The 16,047-nt window shown below is 35.3% G+C and overlaps 1 protein-coding gene across 1 annotated transcript in view; it reads right to left on the minus strand.

The window, feature by feature from the left end:
• ITGB5 (integrin subunit beta 5) overlaps positions 1-16,047 on the minus strand; it is a 192,069-nt gene that overhangs the window by 116,572 nt on the left and 59,450 nt on the right. The window contains exons 4-5 of the mRNA XM_074301446.1: positions 15,317-15,566; positions 3,795-3,963 (exon numbers count right to left, since the gene is read on the minus strand). Of these exons, the coding sequence (XP_074157547.1) occupies positions 3,795-3,963; positions 15,317-15,566 (419 nt within the window). The remainder of the gene's footprint in view (positions 1-3,794; positions 3,964-15,316; positions 15,567-16,047) is intronic.

The raw sequence follows: 16,047 nt of genomic DNA on the forward strand, positions 1-16,047 counted from the left end.
GATTTGTTTTTGTAGCACCTTGCACTTGGAGATCACTGAACAGATGGCCCAATTTCCCAAAGGCAATGCAGCCCATTTTCTTCTATTCTATGCTGAGGCTGTCTTTCTATTTGCAGTGCCAGTCTCAGAAATAGTAAGGCAATCTTGCTCTGAGAGAGGCCCATAGAACCAGGAAGACTAGGGTTCAAAATCTGAATTTGACCTATTTCCCAACCCAGAATAGTCTAATCCCATCTGGACAAATTCCTGCACAGGTTAGAGAAGGATCTCCAGCTTTGGAGACTTATTATAATTCCTCACTCAGCAAAGTGGCTGCTGTAAGGGATGGGGGCAAAGAAAATCATTCAACTTCATTCAAAGCAAAATTAAAACTGGCCTTTAAGGAAATCCCCTAAAAACAGGCAATTTTCTTCCTTATAAATGAAGTCTCCATCAATGTTGGACTATACAGATGGGATTTAAATCCCCAAACATGAACATTGCTCATTCTTAAATCCTATGTAGCTAAAAATCTTTCTTAGTTAAACTAGCATCAGTATCGAACCCAAACAAAGAGCTCGCTGTGGCAGTGTGAGATAGGAATACTTATCATTTCCATCTCAAGGGCATATGGTTCTAATGAAACATTGTGCATTGTGAAGGGGGAAACTGCCTGCTTACACACAGTGAAGCCCTTGTCAGGCTCCCACAGGGGGTAGGGGCTGGCAGGCTCTTATCACCTGGGAGCATTCAGTCTAGTCAAATAAATGAGAAATGGAGGGTCCTTTATTCTGGGCAAATCAGAAGACTGAAAAATTCTGTTCAACAATCTATTGAAAACTTCTGAAATAAATAGCTAGGAATAAAATGGAAGTGGATCAAAGTACAGTAAAGAAAACCATTTGCTCAAACAGAGGCTTTCAGAAACAGTGACAGCAATAATAATGACAATAATAACAGCTAGCATTTATATAGTGTTGGAAACTTTGCAAAGTGCTTTACATACATTATCTCATTTGAAAGGAAAGCTACAAAAATAGAGAAACTCCTTGCCTACTGATTGCCTCACTTTAAGTAATTGTTATTTTTTTTAATTGGCAGCATTTGTTTTTATACCACTTTCATTTCCAAAAACTTCCCTCAATTTTCCTATTCCATGAGCAATCCCTTATGACAAAGAATTTTAAAGGGAGGGGTGGGGGTGGGGAGAAAGAAAAGCTATTCACCAAAACTAACAAACACAAATCAACCCAGTTTGTTCCATATTCACTGCTCCTTAACCACATATCTGTCCAGGAGGAGAGGTACATTTTCTGTACTAATTGACTTTTAAAGTATCCAATTTTACAACATTTATTAAGGAAAGAAAAATTTAACTTCAACAGATTCTAGAGGGTCATATAAATTTGAAAAATCTTCCCAATCACTGATGTAGCCACTGTCACTAAGACATAATTGCCTTTCATGGAACCTATAGCATCTCTTTCTCTAGTGACCTTTGAAAATAAGAAATATGCTTACCTATCTGGATGTATTAAGCGCAGTCCTGAAGGTCTGACATACTGAACTAAAAAGACATTTCTAGTGCCAGAAATTAATCATTTTAATTAAGAGAACAAGTCATTGTTTGGTCCTGTCATTTAGCTCTTGCTCTAATCTTCAACAATGAACAATGAATCCATTTAAGTCCTATGTCCTTCCTGAACTACATGTTCCCTGCCAGGGCCTGGAATTGTGCTGAGCAAAGAGAGAATCCTTGAAAATAAAACTCTAAAATATACAGATATTTCAAATGCTAAGTAAGCTAACATCAGGCAACCAGTCAAAAAAACATTATGATCTCTTTCCAAGACCAACCTATTCTTTAAAAGCCAACTAAGAAGACATTGCCTTCAGAAATTGTTCTTCATTTTCCCTAATTGTAATAACTTAATGATATTCTCCCAACCTATCCTGTCATAAAGCAGCTTGCTTATGTCTCTCTTATGTAGTTACCAGGTATTAGAGTAATATATAAAGTAAATATATTACTTGTGTACAGAACAGATTTCCTGACTGGATTGTATGCTCCATGAGTTTGAAGACTATGTCTTAAAGTCTATAACTCCCCAAGGGCCTAGTATGGTGCTTTGTACATAGCAGATACATAAAACTGTTTCTTGCATTGTTTTCCAAAACCTGTAAAGTTAGTTGCCCCATTTGTTACCCATTGATTCCTTCCAGTTTGCTTAGGCTCATAAAACCTCAAGAGTCCTATAAAGTCAGTCTTGCTTCATTATGTGGAAAAGATCACTCTTACTATCTCTAAATAAACTACTTAACTTGTATGTGTGTATGCATCTATAGTGTTCCTCACAAAGATAGGAATCCATCATCTGCCACAAGGTATCAAATAAAACTTAACACAACAAGATCTCCTTGGGGCTAGGAAAAAAAAACAAAAAAAACAGGAAAATGTCTCTGCAGTTTTTTTCTGCCACTACCATGATGATCCCCCTTCCCTAATATAAATAAAGCCCTCATATTGTTTCTTGTTGCTTTTTAAAGAAAAAATAAAAGACAACAATGGGGGTGGCATGTCACCTTGTCAGGAACCCATAAAGGAAGAAAAAAGGGCATTTTTGGCATAAGATATGAAAAATCTGTTGGTCCAGCCTTACTCCACAAGCTGTCTGTGGCCAAGTACTATATGAACTGAAAGTAGGTGGTTTTGCTCAAAATTTAGTAAACAAGTGAGCCTCCCTGTCCAAATCTGGAATCCTCCACTTATTTTCTACAAGTCTAGTTATTTATTAGATCAGTGGTTTTTATCTGTCAGACTAAGAGCTAAAGGACTTTGGAAAGGGAAGGAAAAGAAAAGAGTTATAGTAAGAGAAGAGCAAATTCATAATTAAGCAGGCCTTTTTTGTAGACTAAATACTATGTATTATATGTATATAATATATAATATATAATAATAATATAACTATATTTCAAATTGCATAGATGCAATGATTAGTAAGATACAAATTCACTTCAAAGCTTTACTAAATTCCTATTAACTTTTTTTCATTCTTTATTTTCTCGGTCAATGGTACTAATAGTATAACTCCATGAGTCCACAAAATATTTTTAAGTTAAAGTAAAATCTCCATACTCACAAAAGTTGGAAAATACTACCTTAGATAATTCTTCTTAGATAATCTTTCTGGAAAGCTATGATCAGCAAACAAATATCGTTTATACATTACACTGTCTCAAAATATACCATCAATCATTTCCAGCTAGAATTTTCCTCCTCTCCCCATAAGCTCATATTAGAGCTCTTCATATTATAAAGTAATAGAAGACAAATTTGCATTAAATGAAAAAGGAAACATGAAATTAATTTCCTTCTCTTCCAGCTGATGATTTTCCATGGACACTGCAGTCACAACATGGTATCCCAAAAATCATCCCAGAAAGCTCCCTTTCACAGTATAAATGAAGTCAATTCCTTCCCTTTGGAAGACAATAAACAAGCTGCTTATGCACATGAATTGAGCAGCACTTTTCTGGCCAAAAAGTATCTCATGACTCCACCCAGGGACAGAGACACAAATCTATCACCCTACAGATGTGTATTGCCACAGACCTATTCAAGGTTCTTGCAAAGGCACACCCTCTGATGCAAACAGTGGAAGGGGGCCATGGGCTGGACTCCACAGGAATTTGTGTGAAAACACTGCATCTATAAAGCAAAACTCCATAGAAGTCTAGACATGCACATACACACACATACACACACACACACCCAGAGCTTAATTTTACTCACACAGACACTGAAAGAAACTTACCTTGCATACAGCTGCTTGGAGTATTGCATCAAAGCCCCCTTCGGGAGCATCTCTGTTTCTGGATACCCTCTGCTTTTTAACTTCTTCATTGAAGCTATCAACTTCATCCGTTAAAGAGAGCAGATGGCGGAAGCCAAAGGATGGGACGCAGTGTGGAAACAACTTGTAACTGGGGAGAAACAATAGACTCAGAGCCACTTTTTCACCTGCATTCCCATGTCGGAAGCAGAAACATGCTCAGTGAATTTTTGAGAGTCTAGACTACACAAATACCAAGATATTCAGTAATTATCATTCATGTGTGTGGAGGTACTATGGGAGATAAAAGTCATAGTCCCTGTCCTCATGGAAATGAGCTGAGGCAGGACAAAGTGACACTTTATGTACTATATGATTTGAATATATGAGAAGGGCTATGGAAATATCAAACATGGAAGGAAACAAATGTTTACAATTGCACCTACTATAGCACTTTGTAACTACCTCATTGATCCTCACACAATGGGAGACCAATGCTAGTTATCCCCATTTTACAGATGATGAAACTGAGTCAGAGATTAAATGAATTGCCCAGGGTCACATAGTTAGGAAGCATTGGAGGCAGGTCTTCCTGAACTCCAGACTCAATGCTCTATCCACTGTGCCTACCACCTGGCTGTCTCTGTGAAACACAGTGAATGGGAAAGCTTTATATCTTGTCCAGACTTGAGCAAATGTTTGAAGAGAAGGATAAGGACGTTAGGAGAAGATGTGAGGAGAAATTAGAAACATTCTAAGACTATAAGAGGAAATGCAGCACATAAGAACATTAGATACTGACCTTTATCAACATCTCATTTGTACCCTTCAACAAACCTGTAGAACAGGTCAGCCCCATTTTATAGACAAAAACAAAACAAAACAAAACAAAAAAAAAAAAAAAAAAAAAAAAAAAAAACTAAGGCTCAGAAAGGGTCTCTCTCCTAGAGTAAAAAACAAACGAAAAATCCAAGGGTCAGAAGCAAGATTTGAACTCAGTTCTACCCTGATTCCATGCCCAGCACAATTTCCATCACACCAAGCTGTCTCTTACTCTTGTTGCTGAGAAATGTAAATCTCTTTTGAATAATTTCCCACAATGGGATGCCAGAATGCATTCCACAACCATATAGATATCTGATTTCACCGAGACCTACAACAGAGCCAGGCCCATTTTTCTTTTTTGTGTATATATTCTTAACATACAACATGTTGGCCATGCACAAAGTAGGTCCTTAATAATTATTTGAACTGAACACAATCTGGCATATAGCCCATGCTTAATAAAATCTCACTGAAAGACAAGTCTGTCTCCAGGTGAATTGATTTGAATTCATCTTTTTTCATCAAATACCTACCAGGTGCCTACTGTGCTAGGAGCTCAAGTTACAAAGATAAGACACCTGGTTTCTGTCCCCAAGGAGCTAACAGTCTAGTAGTTAATGCAATGATCAGTAATTAAAGATGAGAAACCATCAAGAACAAAGTGAGGGATGTTTGTAAGACAGGGCAAGCTGTTTGGCACAGGATGTTAAGAGGCACCTTCACCCTTAAGGAAAAGAGGAGGGCTTAATCAAAATGTGGGGGAATCCAGCCTGGCCACTGGCACAGGCCTGGGCAGGCACAACCTACCAGAAGCAATTTTCAGGTTTCTAAGAGGGGTTGGCAATCACTTCTCCTTTGGGAACTACATTTTCTTCCTCTCATCGTCACAATTACTCCCAATAAATTCTGTTGGAACAAATGCTACCTACCAGAGGCAGAATTCTTTTTAAATAAAAGGATAGCAAATAATGATATTATATCATTAAAAATGAAAGCCTATACTACTGGGCTTATATCCCAAAGAAATACTAAAGAAGGGAAAGGGACCTGTATGTGCCAAAATGTTTGTGGCAGCTCTTTTTGTAGTATCTAGAAACTGGAAAATGAATGGATGCCCATCAATTGGAGAATGGTTGGGTAAATTATGGTATATGAAGGTTATGGAATATTATTGCTCTGTAAGAAATGACCAACAGGAGGAATACAGAGAGGCTTGGAGAGACTTACATCAACTGATGCTGAGTGAAATGAGCAGAATCAGGAGACCATTATACATTTCAACAATGATACTGTATGAGGATGTATTCTGATGGAAGTGGATACCTTCAACATAGAGATGATCTAATTCAGTTCCAGTTGATCAATGATGGACAGAATCAGCTACACCCAGAGAAGGAACACTGGGAATTGAGTGTAAACTGTTTGCACTATTGTCTTTCTACCCAGGTTACTTTTACCTTCTGAATCCAATTCTTATTGTGCAACAAGAAATTTGGTTTTACACACATATATTGTATCTAGGATATACTGTAACACATTTAACATGTATGGGATTGTCTGTCATCTAGGGGAGGGGATAGAGGGAGGGAGGGGAAAATTCGGAAAAAAAGTGAGTACAAGGGATAATGTTGTAAAAAAAAAATTACCCATGCATATGTACTGTCAAAAAAATATGTAGATCAAATAAAATTAATAAAAAATAAAAATAAATAAATAAATAAATAAAAATGGAAGCCTATTGCTACAATATAGGAAAAAGTTCAGCTTAAAAAGAAAAAACCTAAATACTACAAATCTGGGTAGACTTTACTTTTTAAAAAATTGTTTATAAAAAGCAAATGCTCTGAATACATTGTAGTAAATTAGCACTAAAAGATTTGAGGAAGGAAGGTCTTGCTGTTTCCATATATCTGAGGATAAATATTTCATGATACTTTCCTGCTGCTACATTGTGTTTGAAAGCAATGTGATAAATACAATATGAGAAGTAGTACTGCACAGTGGGCTAGAATAACTTGGAGCCAGGAAGAACCCACTTCTGATACATACTAGATGTGTGTCTCCTGAAAAAGTAACATAATCTTAATATTTTAGGTAACTCTCTAGCTCTTTAAGTTGCAGAGAAGGTGACAACTTGTATTAGTAGAATTTCTTAGGATGGGAGTTTCCTATGGCCAATGAAATCACAGGGCCAGGCCCAGTCCCCTGGGAAATATTTTTATATTCCAAGGATTCAGGATCATATCAATGTAGGAACTCCCTCCATTTGTGCAAATTGCAAACTTTTTAGTAGCTGATTCTCATGAATTACTGTAGAATTTTTTAAAAAATTAATCATCTGGGCCATATGAAGGATTTGGGGTGAGAAGAGATTAATTTTAGGGGTAGCGAAGGGAAAGGGAATAATCATCTATTTTAGTAGTTAGTTTTACGAAAAACTATTTATTATGAAATTATGTTTGTTTTTGTTCAGTTAATGGTCCATGGAGTTTTCTTGGCAAAGATACTGGTTGTGTTTCCTTCTTCAGTGGAATGAAACAACAGAGGTCATGACTTGCACAAGGTCACAAAGTTAGTTTCTGAGGTCAGATTATAACACAGATCTTTGTGATTCCAGGCCCAGCATCAAATCCAATGAATCACCTTTTGTGTTTAGTTAAAAGTAAAAAGGAACTATAATATTTGAAAGGTCTAATATTAACCCTGATCACAGGACTTCTCACATAGCCTCTTATCATTGTGTTATACTGCCATAATTTCAAAATAAAACTTGTGACTCAGTCCTCATTCTGAAGTATGAAATCTGAAATCAAGTAGTCCAGAAGAGTATTAGAAAATCAGCAGATATAGATTACCTCTACAAAACTTCCCTCTCCTTTTTTTTCTAATTCTTTCCACTTTTCCTCATCCCTACCCCAACTTCACTAATCTTTATATTTGTACAAAATGTGAATATATTTACAAGTGAGAATCCATCTCAATGAGTGTACAAATTTTTCACTATCATGGATTTCTTATTTCTTTTAAAGGCAATATGGAAATGGCAAACTACCCAGTATCTTTACCAAAAAAAGCCCAAATGGGATCACAGAGAGTCAGAAATGACTGACCAATAATAGAAATCCAAGCAACGCAGGATTTAGAATCAGAAGGGACCTTAGAGATTACCTAGATTACCTGGAAAACTTACATGAACTAACACTGAGTGAAGTGAGCAGAATCACGAGAACATTATAAGCAGTAACAGCAACATTGTGCAATGACCAACTATGATAGACTTAGCTCTTCTCTTTAAAAAAAAAAAAAAAAAAAAAAGGTATTTTATTTTTTCCAAATATATGCAAATAAGTTTTCAATATCCACTTTTGCAAAACCTTGTGTTCCAAAATTTTCTCCTCTCCCTATCTGCCAATCTCCTCTCTATAAAACAGCAAGCAATCCAATATAGATTAAGTGTGTGCAATTCCATATTTGTCATGCTGCACAAGAAAAATCAGATTAAAAGGAAAAAAATACAAGAAAACAAACAAGCAAACAACAATAAAAGGTGAAAATACTGTGTTTTGATCATTTTCAATTTTCTAGATCTCTGGATACAGACGGCAGTTTCCATCACAATAGAGTTAGCTCTTCTCAACAATACAGTACCAAGACAATTCCAATAGACTTGTGTGGAAAATGTCATTCACACCCAGAGAAAGCACTATGGAGTCTGAATAAAGATCAAAGTATATTATTTTCATTTTTTGTTTTTTCTTTCTTGTTTTAATTCCCTTTTGATTCTTTCACAACATGACTAATATGGAAAATCACATAATATATAATATAGAAATATGTTCCCTATTACATATATAAACTATACTAGATTGATTGCTGTGTTGGGGAGGGAGAAAATTTGGAACTCAAAATCTTACAAAAATGAATGTTAAGATTCTCTGGGTAACCACCTCATTTTAGATGAGGAGATCAAAGCCCAAAGATATTAGCTGACATGCCCAAAATCACATAGCTAATAAGTGGCAGAGACATGGATCAAACTTGGGTCTCTACACTGCAGATGTTCTGTTCTACCACACAGCCTACACATAACTGACACATAGCTAGAGAAGAAACAGCTGATGCCCATGATCTAAGATAAAGTTAATAATCCAACAGAGATGATTCAAAAGAGATCTTGAGTTCTTTTTATTGATTCTTTCATGCTCTTGAATTTTGCTTATATACTATTACAATATATACTAAGATTTTTCGCTACTGGTAAATCCAGGGTTGTATTTTTTTTTTCATGTGGGTTAGTTAGAATGTTTTGAGGCATTTAGCTGCAGTTGATGACGTTTATGATTTTCCCCTCATGCAGGAAGTAATAATACTTTCTCAGTGTGCAGAATTAGTATTATGTGAATAAAAAGAACTCTGAAACAACTAGAGAAAAACACATTTCATCATAGTTTGTTAAAAAATCTAAGCATCAGGAAGAACTTCAGAGACTATATCACCCAAATCTACACAATGACCAGACTGCCCCTTAGTTTTCAGCCTCTTAAGTCACTAATTAATTTTTTTTTTCTGAATAGCACAGAGCCAAAGAAAAATCCCTGAAGCATTCCATGACAGATTCTGTCAAATGTTTAGTATATCCAGATTTCAACAATGTCTAAATTCACTGCAGATACTTTATTACAACCAGATTGACAAAGCACTATTCCATGATTTACCCATGGGATCATGGACATAACTGTGTTATACGAAATAAAATATTTTGGTTTCATGAGATTAACTCACTCAAACTGTAAAACTAGATTTGTTCAAGAATCTCATTCAAGTCCATGATTTAATATCTTTTTGGTATTTTCAGGCTAGTGTTTTCCCAAAGTTAGCCCTAATGCCTATTTCATTGACTCTATAGAATATACAATACAATTCTTATGCAAGTTAAAAATAAAAATTTTCCAGAGTAGCTGACTATATTAATTTATAAAACACTTTCATTGCAATAAGCTCATGAGTTTGATAGAACAAATCCTTATTTTGTGGTTAAGTTACTTAAGGTTCTGAGAGGTTCTACCACTTCCCTAGTAAGTATTATCATCTGCTTTATATAGACAAGACAAGCAAAGTTCAAAGCTCCAAAGTTAAAGGAACTTGTCAAAGTTTATTCTGCCTAAGTGTCAAAATCAGGACTCAAGAAGAAGTTTGCTGTTTCTAAGTCCAGCATTCTATTCACATCACATAAGATCCTCTCTGGTAGGTGCTAAGGTTTTTGGGAGAGAACCAAAATTAAAACAGATTCTTTTTTTTTTTTCCCCTGAGGTAATTGGGGTTAAGTGACTTGCCCAGGGTCACACAGCTAAGAAGTATTAGATACATTTCTTAAGACAGAAAAATTTAAATGAAGCAAACAAATAATTCTCATCAATTTTCAAAATCTAAAAAAAGGCAATATTTCAAAGTAAGGGACACAATCACATGATATTTATATCAAATGCCTCCCTACAATAAATGAATGAATGAATAAATAGATAGAGAAAAGATTACCAAAAAGGCATGAACCATTACAGAACAATATGCCTAATTTTTTTAATGTATAAAAATCTTTATGAGAATGATCTATGCATTCACTGAGGGTAATCTTGAAGAAAAAAGGCAGTCACTACACATATCAAAAACAGTAAGGAGCCAAAGGAATCAAGAAAAAAACATTGTTTTCTGTCAAACAAAGAAATTAATTTCTCAAATAGAGGTTTACAAGAATATAAGTTGTTTATTTGCTCATTCTTTTTAAAAATCTGTTTAGGTAGAAGAAAAGGGAACTTTAAAGGTTCCCCTCAAACAAAATATCTTTCACATATAAGTTAATATTACATAAAATTCTGTCATATGAGACTTCAGAGATAACTTTGTTCAATGATGTATTTCAAACAAGGCATACAACAGAGAGAAATATGCTATAAGCATGAAGCAAGTTCTGTGTAGAGTCCAGATAGAAATATTTCTTATAATTCATCAGATTCTCCAAATATTTCTACTTATTGATGACACTATACTAATTTTATCAAGAACTACAAATGAAATACACATTCAATTGGAATAATTCTATATTCATTAGAAAAATAAAGTGAATGAAAACTATATTATCCAAAAAACTACATATTACCCTGATTATTACATGAAATTGAATGGATAATACAATGAACAGGTCATTAGTATAAATATATTTGGTAGGTGCTGCCTTTGAACAATGTACTGGACCCAAATTTAAATAAGAGGAAGCAATCCAAGCTAGATACATCTAGGAAATTGTGAAATATTTTTAATGATCCTAAAATGCTCACTATAACAACAATAGAATCAAATTATCTTATTATTGCTTATTATTATTATGCTTTTTTGGGTCTGACCTGCATTTCATAGGTTTTAGGAACTCTTAGATTTCCTTTGTTTAAGGTAGCAGCCTCAGACAATGCATATCCATACCTGCTCTGCCATATGTTATCTTTGAGTAGTAGAGTCTGTTACCCTAGGTTCTGGGACTTTAAGTGACTTATCAAGAATTAAACAACTCAGTATATGTGAATGGTAATACTTGAACCATTTTTTGAGTCCAAGATTGACTCTTGCTTACTTACTATTAATACTAAAGTCCCACTCTGATGCTTCACTTAAAAATGACTTTGATCATTCAAAAAACCAGTCACAAACATTTCTTCCTTCAACTAGAGGAAAATTACTGGGAATATTTATTTCCTTCATGCAACCTTTCACTCATAGAAATCTAGATAATGGATATGGCCAGATCTGATGAATCTCTTAGGCACTATTTAATCCTCACCAGCTACTCAAACCATCAGACCTCAAATTTGGAGGATAAAAATGAAGAAACATGTAACCTTTGAATTATGATGAGATCATATTATGAAGCAACAATTTTGGTCTCTAAAAAGAAAGCCACAAAAAAGAGGGTGACAAGTCCTCAATTAGCTAAATGCTTACTATTAGCTATATTAACTACTAGTTTGATAAAGCAAAGGCTCTCCAAAAAGGTATCTTCTTTATGTGTGTCAAAATTGTAGGATATTCGTTGAAAAATGAAACAGTAGGGGTAACTTTGTTCCACTCCCTCTGATTATGATATACATTGTATATTTTCTAGAGATATCTTCTACTATCATAGACAATGTCCAACAGGATCAAAATTCATTATAAAGAGTGTCAGATCCTTCGGAGACTCCTTTTCACAGATAACACTGTGCTGATTTTAGCAGAACCCAGGAAACTGTAGTTTCTTACACAAAATAAACTCTGATATGATAAATACTGCATTAATTGAAGAAATTTCCTAGGTAGAATTTCCCTAGTTTGATAAAAATGTAGGTTAGATAAAAATAAATAAAGATACTCAAAAGAATTGACTCTATCCAATTAGTCAATCAAAAAAAAAAATTATATTAAGGGTTATTCTGTGTGAGGCACTGTGCCTCTGAGGAGGCAAAGACAAAAACAAAGGAGCTTCCATTCAGAAGAATCAATGTAAATGTAAGTAAAATATAGAAAATAGATACAAAATAAATACAAGATAAATTTGGGTAGGAAGAGAACATTATTATGAGAATGGAAGAAATCAAGAAAGGCTTCATGAACATAGCATTTGGGTAGAATTTTAGAGGAAACAAAGGGATTTTAAGATATTTTCCACACAGGAAAAGCCAAATAGATGAAGAATGCTTTTTAATCCAAACTATGATAATCAGTTAGATATACAATCTATAGAGTTAATCCATTAGTACATATAATTTAAATAAACATTATAGGTGGACAATGAGTCAGGTCCAGCATTGAAAAGAAGGGAGGACAATAAATTGGATTGACTTTGGAAAATTGCAACATGCTTTTTTTTTTAATAACAGCTTTTTATTTTTCAAAATACATGCAAAGATGATTTTCAACATTCATCTTTGAAAAACTTTATCTTCCATATTTTTCTCCCTCCTTCCCCACTTTCCCCCCACCCCCAGACAGCAAGTAATCCAATAGAGGTTACACATGGACAATTCTTCTAGACATATTTCCACAATTATCAACTGCAGCCTGCTTTTTAATGAAACCTACTGCCTCTCTTGGAAGTAAAGGCCCATCTATTTCACATATATATTCTCCTAGTGATGCCTCAAGACTATGATTGATGAAATACTAAATTGTGGGTGACTCAAAAGATAGTGGAGAGGTGAAGGTCATAAACAGTAGACTGCAACTGCTTACCAATGAAGAATTGCTAGAGGAAAACAACATCAAAGGGCTATTAGAAAGGAAAAGAGGTAAGTTGATCATGGAGTGATAATCAATGGACAGCATGTGTGCTCTGCTGGTAATCACATAATATCACATGATCAAGAGGAATCTTCCCAATTTGTTGGGTAGATTCCTTATGATAGAGTTATGTAGGACACAGATAACGATAAGAAGTCATGGATAGAGGACAATCGGAGGAATATGTTCAAGGATGAGGGCAGAGTAACTAGCTTGATAACAGGAAACCTCAACAAATTTCAATGTGACATTTTATTGTGTCTAGTTTATTGATACAATTCAATTCTCTACCAAAATAAAAGTATAATGTAGTTATGTCAAACTCAAATAGAAACAGGAGCCACTGATCCATGAGGGCTGCACATTGACTTAGAATAACAACACATTAATATAATCTATATTCTATTTGCATTTTAACCTATTTTGCTAATTGGCTATATTCAGGAATGTCTCAAAAGCTAGCATGAATCATGAAAAGTCACATTCCCGAGTTCAACCATGGCCACAGACACTTCCTTGCTGTCTTACCCTGGGCAAGTTACTTAACTCTGTTTGCCTCAGTTTTCTTAACTGTAAAATGGGCTGGAGAAGGAAATGGCAAACTATTCCACTACCTTTATCACAAAAACCCCAAATGGAGTCTCAAAAAGTCAGACTGAAATGACTAAACTAAAACAACAAAAGTAGTGTGTTAGCAGTCAGTTTGACACCTCTAGCCTAGACTAGATTAAATTCTAGTGCTGGGGTCAGGAAGCCCCAGGCTCAAAATTCCAAACTTTGCTAACAATGTGATTCTGAGCAAAAATTAGGGGAAAAAAGTCTCAGTTTCCTCATCTGTAAAATGGGGACAGTAATAATACTTACTCTACAAGGTTATTGTGAGGACTAAATGAAATAACATGTGTATAACTGCTAGTCATTAAGATTATTGCTGCAAACCTCAAAGTCCTATGCAAATGCTAGCTTTTGTTATTTTTAAATCCTGGGCCTCAGCTTGAGTACTGCCACTTGTAAACAGAAAGAATTACATGTCATCTCTTGGATGTTCCCTTGAAAACAATCCCATTCCCTATTTGTTTCTTTTTTTGCTCAGAGAACCAGGGATTAGGTATCTTACACTGGTTGCAGACTCCCTGCCTCCTGGTAACTATAAAAGTGGATGGGCAGGCAGCTAAGAGAAACAGGCTTTAACTCAATGACACGTAATCACTTGAACAATTTAAAGAGTTCATGCTCTGGATCGGCCCTTTATTCTGTGCCAATTTCAAACAGCCCACATCTATTTCCACAACACAAGTATCTCATATTTATTGGAAGCTTTTGCAAAGAGTGAAAGCAGAGAACCATGTGCAGAGTTATGGATCACAGCCCCATGCAACAGGTCCTCCATTAATGTGACTGACCAGGATTGCACACTCAGATTTCTGCCCACCAAGAAACTATAGGAACTATTAATAGAATGGAGACTAGGTCCAAGCAGAAAAATTAAGCCATAGGCTAAAATTGTGTTTTTAAAAGGACATAGTAATGTGAAGAATTCTTTTATCTAATTTATACTGCAACATTGTTTTCCTGCAGGAGGCAGTATAGTACAGTAGAGAATATAGAAAAGTTTTGCTGAACTTGGAATAATGGGCTTTGACTTCAGATATCAGCTCTTTATTCACTGTGTGACCTTGGCAAATCACAACTTTTCTGGTTCTCAGTTTCCTCATCTATAAAATGAAGGGGTTTAACTAGAGGATTTTAAGGTCACGCCTAGGTCTAGATCTATGATCCTGTGATCTCACCTAAAACTTTTAATTGGGTCCACAAAAAGATGGTGCCAGGAAGAGTAACATAATTTAAGTTTAAAAAAATCTAAGCCAACATTTACTTCAATTTCCCAAAGCCAAAATTAGTCAAATGAGGCACTTCTAATCATGTAATAACCATAGCCCAAGTTGAAAATATTAAGTAGTTGGAGCAACTAAATAAATATCCTTGGGATATCTTCTAAACTCTCAAATCCTTTCCCATGGTGGGAACCTTTCTCTAAGGAGGATTTATGGCATAGGCAGGAAGAGAACTAAGGTCCATAGGGGGAATCTTCTTTCCTTCTAGTCATTGCTCCTCAGGGGAAAAAAAACTGGGAGATCTTCAACCAGTTTCACAATAACTCACCTCTCTTCCTGTATCATGGAAAGATGGAACTCAACTATTGTTAATCACATCAGAAGCCAAGGTTTTGAAACCCAAGTCATACATTTCCTTTATTTCTTTCTTTCCAAACCTTCATTGAAGATGAAAGAGTCCTGCTGCCTCATTCATCACTATCCAATCCCATTCCAACCCCAGGCTTTACAAGCCCAACCCAAGAAAAGTTAGTTACTTACCCAATGCATGGATTGGTTTGGTATCTTGGTGCTGTATAGGAAAAGGGGGAGATGTTTTTGTCAACAAAAGATCCAAAACCCAAACGGAAATTGCTGGTGAGTTTCCTCATCTCCTCAGCCAACTTAGTGCCCAGATTCCGGATTGTGTCTAAATCATCCTTCATGGATAGGGAGAGATCCATCAAATAGTAGAGGTCCACAGGGTAATCTTCTACCTGTCGTACCTGGACTCGGAAGGGCGTCTTATCACCTATATCAAAAGAAAGATGTAGAGCCTCAAAAGGAGAAGACAATTAAAAAATTACCATCAAATTTGATTCACCCCAGATTTTCCTCAGTAAGTGTGTGTTACATCAAAGTATTTCTGAAAAATAATGCTAGAAGGGCAGAGCATAGAAGGTTTTGACCAATGCAAGAAAGATTAGAAAGGAAGCAGTAAACTAGGAAAAAATGTTCACATCCAAGGGTTCTGATAAAAGCTTAATTTCTAAGATATATAGAGAACTGACTCAAACTATAATAACACAAGCTATTCTCCAATTAATAAACAGTCAAAGGATATGAACAATTTTCAGATGAAGAAATTAAAACCATTTCTACTCACATTAAAAAAATGCTCTTAATCACTATTTATCAAAGAAATGCAAATTAAGACAATTCTGAGGTACCATTATACACTTCTCAGAAAAAAGATAATGATGAATGTTGGAGGGAATGTGGGAAAACTGGGA

The sequence above is a fragment of the Sminthopsis crassicaudata genome, chromosome 3, assembly GCF_048593235.1.
Source record: "Sminthopsis crassicaudata isolate SCR6 chromosome 3, ASM4859323v1, whole genome shotgun sequence".
Lineage (NCBI taxonomy): Eukaryota > Metazoa > Chordata > Mammalia > Dasyuromorphia > Dasyuridae > Sminthopsis > Sminthopsis crassicaudata.